This window comes from Poromitra crassiceps, assembly GCF_964638095.1.
Source record: "Poromitra crassiceps genome assembly, chromosome: 3".
Lineage (NCBI taxonomy): Eukaryota > Metazoa > Chordata > Actinopteri > Beryciformes > Melamphaidae > Poromitra > Poromitra crassiceps.
In genome coordinates this window covers 5,946,928-5,956,734 of record NC_139625.1, presented here as the reverse complement: position 1 = coordinate 5,956,734, position 9,807 = coordinate 5,946,928, and the positions used below count along the sequence as shown (strand labels likewise).

Sequence of the window (9,807 nt, the reverse complement as noted above, 5' to 3'; positions counted from 1 at the left end):
TTGTGCTGACGACCTCCCTGTGTTATTCACCTTATGTAGAAGAGACCGTCTGGCTTGAGAGACTAACAGGAGGTGTAAAACACAATCGGAAGTTCTGATTGTGTTTACACCTCCTGCGACTCATAAACCTGGACTAGTGAGTCCGACTACTTTGAGCTGGTAAAACAGCCGGCGTTTTGAACAGGAAGTCGTGACACAATGGGTCAAGTGGGGCGGGGCTACATAAGGTGAATATGGACAAACTTCGCCTGTGGTACACCTGGCATGAGGGTGAGTATAGACGATCACAGAATTTTCATTTTTGGGTGAACTGTTCCTTAACTCTTTTCTTCTTCTTTTGTATTATCATTGGTTGTTTTGCACTCGACATATCAGGAGCAGAGACTGAACACCAGGCCAACATTTCTCTTTATTACTATGAATCTCATATGAATCCGTTTTGACGACAGTGTTTTCGATTCCACGTCAATCAACGGACTCCATTTCCAAATCTCTCTGTTCTTGGGATCCGTCGTGCGCCTCGGCCTCGCCGTCGACGCCGTTCGACAGGACGTCGGGCACTTCCTGTGTTTGCCCGGCGCTGCCCTCCTCTGGGTCCTGGGCGTCCTCCTCAGTGAGTCCGTGTGATTGGCTAACACCCGTGTCTCCTTGGGAAAGCAGCTCTTCGGGTAGGACGTGAGAAATGGTAAACGAAGTGGCGATCTCTTTCAGTCGGGCCTGCTCCGATTTCAGCTTGGCCAGTTCCTCGGCCAGCGGAGTCTGGAGGGTGGGAGGAGTCTGGAGGGTGGGAGGAGTCTGGAGGGTGGGAGTGGCCAGTTCCTCGGCCAGTGGAGTCTGGAGGGCGGGAGTGGCTGTCGGGGTCTCAGGGGGGGCCACAGAGGGGGCTGCGGCTGGAGGGGCCTGCTCCGTTTTGGGCTCCTCGGCGGGGGTCTCGGGAACCTCAGGGCCCGCCTTCTCCACCGGCTCAGATGCGCTGACGTCCACATGGCCACCGGCCACCTGCACTTTCTGAGCGAGACTCTTCCTCTCCTCTTGCAAAGCCCTGCACAGCTTCTCCAGCTTCTGGTTTTTAACGGTGAAAAGTTCCATCTCTTTCTCCTTCAGTGTTTTCTGGAGGGAAATGCATATAGGGCATATATCAGTCAAATTGTAAATATCTAATGTATGTCATTTTGGATCCAAAGCACATTTTTGTTAGCAGAGCATGCATGGGAAGCAAACCCTGTTGCAGATAAGCCCTCTACACATTGAGCTATAGTTTATGAACAGTGTTGGGCAAGTTACTTTCAAAATGTAATATACTACATATTACTAGTTACTTTCATTTGAAAGTAATAAGTTACTTTACAATATTGCTGTCTGTGTAGAGTAACTTGTTACTTATTACACTACTTTTGCATTACTTTTACCAAAACAACAGCAGCAGCAGAATGACATTGCTGCCCCGGAACCATCCCAAAAATGTATTTCAACCGCCTTCAAGTCGCAGTGTAAACAATCCAAAATTCTAAATGTTATTCTTTTCCTTTGTTATTGTCATCTGTAGTGGTTATTTGCATAAAAACACACAGTTTGATTAAGAAATTATTGTCTCTTTTTAAAATATGTGCTTTGATTTAATAAAATGTAACTCAATTTGTAACTTGAGTTACTTGACAAAGTAACTGGCATAATATTACTGAAATCCTATAAGTAATATTACTGAGTTACTGCTAAAAGTAATATATTACATGTAAGTTACTTTTGGAACGAGTTACCCCCAACACTGTTTATGAATGGCTTCTTACATCTGCCACCATGTCAACGAGAGCCTTGTTGCAGCCGTCAAAGCGACTCTTCCATGTCGTGCACTCCTTCTCCAGCTTCTTCATCTTCTTGGACATCTACGACACGAACAAAACATCGCGTTTACAGCATTCGCAATCGTTCAAAACCATCTACAAGTGGAAAGGAATCCGGATAATACGCGAGAAATGTTCTTCCAATATTCTGTAGCAGCAGCTCTTACTTTGTCCATGTCCTGTTTGAAGCTGGCATACACTCCATTACTCTTCGATACCGTTCCCTGGAATTCACTGAACTTCTCCGAGTACATCAGGAGCTGCAGAGAAATGGTGGAGGGAAGGGGGACAATATTATGCCTGTAGGCACTATAGGCAGGTAGAAGAAATAAGACTACAAAGTCCACGATGCTCTTGTACTGTACCTGGCCCTTCATATCGATCTCTTGCTCCTTCATGGCCTTCACCTGCAGTTTACACTCTGCGGCCTGTTTTAGCAGCTGTGGAATACAGACCGTTTCTGTGATTTGGAACTTGGAGAGAGATTAGGATTGCAAAAAATGTGCTATTAAAATGCCTGTGGTGCTCGACACATGCGCAACACCAAACTTACGTGCTCTCTTTCTAGCTTGCGCTTCTCCTCCGCCTCCTTCAGGAACATGTTTGCCTGTGCGAGTTTGGTTTCCAGCAACTTTTCTTTCAGATCTCTGTGCTTGAAGACCTTGTCCAGGTTCTGCAAGACATTCGCATGAATTCATGAGTTATTCTCACAGCCGTCGGTTGGCCGTGGTGTTTCACAACTTGGGCCATCAGCTATGCTTGTTATTATAGGCAACATTTGCTATGTCAATGTCAACCAATCAATGTGAGACCTGGTCCAAATGGCATTTGCAAATAATTCATTTTGTTTGATCCTGCATGGAGTACCAGATGTGTGTGTTTTACACTAGCAGTCAAAAGTTTGGACACACCTGATTGCTGATTGAATGTGCTATGTTTCTCTCTTTATCTTAGGTCAGGTTAGTTGGATGTGAATCACAGACAAACATACTAAATTCCCTTTGATCCTGTAAATGTAGTGTCTTTTCATTAACACTTTACAATAAGAGTGCATTCATTAAGGGTTAATTAATGCTTCGTTAAGGCTTAATAAGCTTAATAAATCATATTAATTAACAGCGTTAGTAAAGCTTAGTAAGCATTAACTAACCCGTAATTAATGTTAACTAATGTGTAACACTTTTCAAAATGGGTGCATTAATTAACGGTCCGTTACAAAGGACCACGCGTCGGATTCGAACCCAGGCCGGCCGCGCGAGGAATGCCTATGTGGTAGCCTACATGCTCTACCAGGTGAGCCCCATTGAGTACTCTTATGAAGTATATATGTTTTTAACTTTACAATAAGGGTCACAAAGAGCATTAATAAATGCTTAATTGCAGTTAAGTTATGCTTATTCAGCACTCTTAAGCTTTTATGAAGTGTTACTTAAGGGATGCAGGTTTTCACCTTTACAATAAGGGTCACAAAGAGCATTAATAAATGCTTAATTGCAGTTAAGTTATGCTTATTCAGCACTCTTAAGCTTTTATGAAGTGTTACTTAAGGGATACAGGTTTTCAACTTTACAATAAGGGTCACAAAGAGCATTAATAAATGGTTAATTACGGTTAAGTAATGCTTATAGAACATGAGCAATCATTTGTAGGTTAGGGCCACATGAAGGAAGCAGAAAACCTCAATTTCAAATGTTAATTAACATCTTCATCAACCATTTACTATTATTAGTTAGTACCTTCATTAACATGTTAAACCCTTAAAGGGATACACCACTTTTTTGGAAGTTTAGCTCATTTGCCACAGCCCCTCCACATAACCAAGATACACCATGCCTTACCGGCACTGTCCGCTCAGTTTACAGTGAGCTACAGTCGTGAAGTTAGTAATTATCGCCATAGAATGGAGGTTAATGGTACAGCTGTTAAAAATCTGCCAAAACACACATCTCACGGCGCCAAAATACATGTTGTGCTTCGGGTACTCACCACACGATGAAATGTTAATCCAAAATGCACATAATCTGTCTTTTTGGAAGGAAAAGAGGTAGCCGGCACTACTTTCCAAACGCCGACCTCTTTTCCTTCCAAAAATACAGATTTGTTAGTTAAGGATTAGTTAATGCTCATTAAGCATTAACTAAGCATTACTTATCCCTTAATTAACATACCCTTATTGTAAAGTGTTACCGTATTGTCCTGTGTCGCCTATCAAATAACATCTACCAGATCGACATCTCCAAGCAGGTTAAATCAGACCCTCAGAATGACTTGCATGTTACATTTTGAACCTAGGATCCCCTACCGCCTCTCTCTGGTCGTATTGTGTAATGAGCCCCTTCAGTTTATCTGCCAAGGCGCTGTTCTCCTGGCAGAGCTTGGTGTTGCGGTTGCTGTGTTCCTCGATCTGGGCCTGGATTTCACTGAGCGTCCCCTGGAAGTGGGTGGTGATCTCCTTCCTCTTGAGGTCATCCTCCCTGCATCTCTGGAGGGTTTCCTCCTGCATCGACGTGATGGATGTTACAACAACTGGCTTGGCTTAAAGCCTGGGCAATAAACAAGGCAGTTTCAGAGGAACCTCCCATGTACCCACCAATGCTTAAAGGGACAGTTCACCCAAAATCAAAAATCCATAATGTTCCCCTCTTAACTGTAGTGCTATTTATCCATCTAGATGGTTTTGGTGTGAGTTGCCAAGTTTTGGAGATAGCGGCCACAGTCTGCCTCATCTCGAATAGCCTACATTGGAACGGGATGGCACTCGGCTTGTAGTGCTCAAAACCCTCCAAAGAAATACATTTGGAAAACTCAACAGCAATATGTCTCTTTCCAGAAATCATTACCTGGTTACTCACGATAACCCATTTCCACATGACTCGACCAAACCAAATGTTATCAATTTAGTTGAACACATTTGTGACCTGCTCTGACAAAATCACTCACGTGTAGCACTGCCCTCTTTGTGTAGAAACGCGATTTTATGAGAAAATATTGATTTTTGGCTGTTTTTGGGTTTCATCAGATTTTAATCAAATAAAGCCTTGGCTTTCATTCTGTGTAAGGATTACTGTGAAATCCGAATGCTAAATATAGTTTTGAAGCTCATAAAGTTAGGGTGACGAGCAGAACTAGCTTACTTTGTCAAACTTTGAGTCCGTTTTTCTCAAAAAACAAAGTTTGGGAACTAGTCACAACATAAAGGGGTGTATCTCACTCAATCTTTGGAGTACAAAGATAATTTTGTATGTATAATAATAATAATTTTGTTGTGTATAAAACTCAAAATGTGTTTCGGGGTCAATGTGAGTGATTTTGTCAGAGCAGGTCACATTTGTGATGAGCCCTCAGGAATGACTATTATAAGCAAACAGGTTTACTGCTGCAGGAATACCAGGACCCTGCAGAAGCGGCGGGGTACCTTCAGGGTCTTGTTGTGCCTCTGCAGCTCTCGGCACAGCCCCTCCAGTTTGCTGCGAGCCAGCACGGCCCGGCTGTGCTCGCTCTGCAGCGTGTCCTTCTCCTTCATCACCTGGAGCAGCTTCTTCTGCAAGGTCTTCAGCTGCTTCTGATCGCTCCGATGCTCCTCCAGCTACGCAAACACACGTGTGTTAGTCCACACAAGGAGACACATGAGGGTGAGGACGTCTCGCGCCTGAGTTCATAAGCACCTCACAGTCCCAGCACATTTCGTTTGATTTTCCTTTGTTATTTTTTGACATATACAGTATCTGATGTCTTCCACACTCACCAGCTCCGCGTGCTTCTTGATGATGGCTTCCAGTTTCTGTTCTGGAGTGCCGAGTTTGTTCAAACTTTGCATCAAAAGCATGGCCTCCTTCCCTGAATATATCATATAAATATAATTTAAATAAACAAATGTACTTCGGTCAAATAATTCACAATTTTGAGCTTTAGGTCGTTTAAAATCCCTTAGAGTATAGGCCAGTGGTCCCCAACCTTTTTTCTCTGATATTCCCCCTTGAGCTGTTTTGCCATGCAGTACCCCCTCACTCATGCAGTACCCCCTCACTCACCCCCTCACTCATGCAGTACCCCCTCACTCACCCCCTCACTCATGCAGTACCCCCTCACTCATGCAGTACCCCCTCACTCATGCAGTACCCCCTCACTCATGCACTCATGCAGTACCCCCTCACTCATGCAGTACCCCCTCACTCATGCAGTACCCCCTCACTCATGCAGTACCCCCTCACTCATGCAGTACCCCCTCACTCATGCAGTACCCCCTCACTCATGTGTGTCGATGAGTCTCCTAAATGAGTCCTATTAAACTCAAATTCAACTTTTCGTAGGCCTCTCGAACACATCTGATTATTGAATGGAAATCATTAGAATGACTCCCCTTTAATACAATTCTTCCGATTTCAATTGGGGGAAAAGTCATCAGTTTTACCAAGATGGGCCTATCTATGAAATTACTTGGAATATTGTTTTTATCATTTTGGAAATCAATTGTCATCCCCAATCTTTCCAAGTAGCCCCTGCAAGATGCTCAAGTACCCCTATTGGGTACACGTACCCCTGGTTGGGAATCACTGGAAGTAGGCTATACCACACACACACACACACACACACACACACACACACACACACACACGCACACACACACACACACACACACACACACACACACACACCATCGGCCTTCACTGTGATCTCAACTGCACACCTGTAGTTTCATGACTGCATCTTGCACGGTTGTGACTCATTCAATCACAAAATCAGACATATAAACACCTGGCAAAGTACTCAAAGCGAGTATATAACGAGTTTCAAGGCTTGATCCAAGCCAACCAGAGAATCGTGAGTGACCATGAAACATTTCACTTTGAGCAAAAAATACAAAAAATAAATGCAGGGAAAAAAGATGGAAAATTAGATTCCCCTCCCCCGCTTTTATTTTTTGTTTTAGCTCAAAGTGAAATGTTTTATGCTCAACTCACGATCCTCTGGAAGACCGGGTGGCTTAATTCAAGCCTTAAAACTCGTTATAGAAGGATTTTCAAAATGTCTATGGAGAAAATGAATGGGGGATTCACTGCTGGGGCAAGAAAAGTCACATGACTTGTCGAGCTCCATAAGTGTCTCCAGGACCACATTTTTGCCTTGATGACACAAACACAGACTCACAAGGTGAGAGGAAGACCAGCATCCCTGTGCTGTGGCAGCTGCTAATGGCTTTTGTTAAGCTAAAGATCTGTTGCAACGCTTAAATTCAATGTCCCATTATGAAAAATATCTGCCCCAATTTGGCACGGAAGTAACCGAAACCCGAGCCATAAAAAGGTATTTGGAAATACTATTTCACCTGCACTCCCACACATTAAAGCTCTGCTTACACTCCTATCGGTTTCAGTACAACTTCCACTTGTGCTGACGGTGCTGAATCGAAACCCACCTCGACCAAAATCAATAAAACATTATTTAAAAAAAAAAGAGAGAGAGAAAAAACACCTAGGTTTTTCAGCATCTTCTTCTCCAGTCTCTGGTCCTTGCGGGTCTCTGGCTCTCTGCCGGCCGTGACCTCCTGGCTGTCCTCTGCTTCAGCGGGGCTCTCAGCGGCCTGGTAGGTGCTGATGATGTCCTCCAGCTGCTGGCCCAGGTCGTCTGTCAGGTCAATGGGCTGACCCTCAGCCAGCTCCGCCTGGGGACCTGTGGCCAGCTCCGCCTGGGGACCCACCACCACCACCACCGGGCTGCTCTCCTGACAAGTCTCCATTATTCAGAGCTAGGACTGAGAGGAAAACAGGTTTTTGTGATGGACCTGAGGGGGGGGGAAACGTCTGTTTCACCTCATCATGATATGGTCCAAACGGTGTGTTGTACATGTTAGCAACAACAACACAAATCCATCTTAAAGGAGAACTTCACCAGTGATGTTATTCATGCACAAATGACATCACTGCTCCACAACTGAACTCAAATCAACTCTCAATAACGGCAATGAATGCCTGCAAAACAGTTTTGGGATATGTGAGCGATCCTGTGCAAAATAAATCAGCATTGTCTTTTGGTGAAGTTCTCCTTTAACAAGTCCTTCAACCTTCAAATCGTATTTTCCTTAAAGCAAGAGAGATAACTGAAGTTAGAGGTAGCCTAAAGTTTAGTGTTTGATTATAGAGAAAGTGTATGAAACCCATGGCCAAAATAGTCACACATTCTGCCATTAATTATTCCAGTTTTTGCTGGTGACCCCCTCAAGGAGACCCCTGGGGGTCGCCAGGACCCCACTTTGAGAACTACTGGTTTAGATACAGGTGTGTCAAACTCAATTCAAACAGTTTCAGTTACAGTTTCTCAGTGAATGAAAGTGGGGGGAAATATTACCAGTAGTACATTTAGTTATTACATTAGTTATCAAAAAGAGATCATAGAATAGAATAGCCTAAAATGTGTGTGACGCCCAGAGTCAGAAACAAATAAATGCCTTCATATACAGACTTTTTATGTGATGTAGTCTGAGGTAGCGGCAATATCAGGCTATCTTGGCTAAATTATTATGTGCCTATGGCAGTGTGTCTCAAAGTGGGGTCCGGGGACCCCCAGTGGTCCTTGAGGGGCTTGCAGGGGGTCCCCGGCAAAAGGGGGATTGTTTATTTTCACTATAATTCCATCCATAGTAACACAATGACAGAATGTATGACTATTTTGGTCATGGGGTTCATACATTTTCTGTACTAATAAAACATCTAAAAGCAAAAACCATATCAGATCACAAAGTCTTATCAAATAGGGGATGCGTGGTCTTAATTTGCGTCAGTTTAGGGGTCCTTGGCGTGAAACCGTTTGAGAACCACTGGATCTATAGGATCAACTAACATGATCACGATCCCATAGGCATCTAGGAATTGAGTGAAACTAAGCAAGTAAACGGGATGGGGGGGTGGGTTGTTCCAGACTTTAACCAAGAGCAGAGGGGGGGCCCGCAGTGTCAGAATTTGAAAACCTGATCTTAACTCATGAGACAACTGAGAAAAATGTGGCGATATTTAAGGAAAATATCAATTTTGAATCGTATTTTAGGCAAAAAATGCAACAGTCGCCACCAATCAAATACATTTTTCAAGGCTCATGTAGGTTGAAAATAAGCAATATTGTTGAATGAAAGCCCGGTATATGAGAATCTCAGAGCCTGATGTCTCCCTGTTGTTTTTTTGCTGGAGGCTCATATAGCCTGAGCTGTTGATGTGCATAAAATTAGTCTGCCTGAGCAGCCTTCTTCACACTGCCTGCTTTCACAAGCCGAGCACATGGCACCTGTTCCAGGCCCCACCGGCTATTTTAGGAACTTCTTAATATGGGCAAGTTATTTATTTATTTCTAATCCGCTCTTATTGATGTCAATGTCACCGGTTGTGTCGCACAATAGCTGCACTTTCCTCACTATCAATATAATCAATTAGAATCAATGTTTCATATAACAGGCCCCCGGCGTCCACGTTCAATATTTTCAAAAGAAGACTTAAGCTTGGCTATTCAAATGGGGAATTCAACTATAAATTCATAAGTGCAGAAACAAGTTTGATTGATTTTTCTCCCCCCACGCTGTTCCAAGGAACCAATGCATTCCAAATCAAGCCATTATTAAAAAGGACAATGTCTATTCCTATACACACACAATGATCCTCCCTGAACTCTTTCACACAAAGACCTTCATACAAGCGAATTCAATACGATCTTATTTCTAACCTCGCAAACTTGGCAAGCTTCAGAATTATAAGAAGAAAACAACCAAAATGCAGGCCAATAAAAGCAATTCAATGCATTGAAAGAATAAGAAGAGGTTTGGAAACGCATTACTAATGACTCTCAAGTCTTTTTCTGTATATTAGTTACGGCAAATGTCTCTGAAACAAGCAGGAGCAAACAGGGTCTTACCAGGACCAAGGGCTAGAGGGGAACAGGAAGAGTAGTGGCGGCCAGGGGGGCTCGGACAGGCTGCCACCAC

General features: G+C 43.5%; 1 protein-coding gene across 1 annotated transcript; it reads right to left on the bottom strand.

Annotated features, from left to right (window-relative positions):
- Positions 1 to 465: 465 nt before the first annotated feature.
- Positions 466 to 9,807, bottom strand: txlnbb (taxilin beta b; the record flags this gene model as incomplete). The annotated part of the gene is made up of 10 exons (XM_083634315.1): positions 9,738 to 9,807; positions 7,314 to 7,593; positions 5,587 to 5,678; positions 5,257 to 5,427; positions 4,144 to 4,338; positions 2,395 to 2,514; positions 2,207 to 2,281; positions 2,009 to 2,101; positions 1,788 to 1,883; positions 466 to 1,110 (listed from the first exon to the last, which is right to left on the bottom strand). Exons 2-10 carry the CDS (start codon positions 7,576 to 7,578, stop codon positions 466 to 468), a joined length of 1,752 nt encoding a protein of 583 aa, XP_083490441.1. The 5' UTR covers positions 7,579 to 7,593; positions 9,738 to 9,807.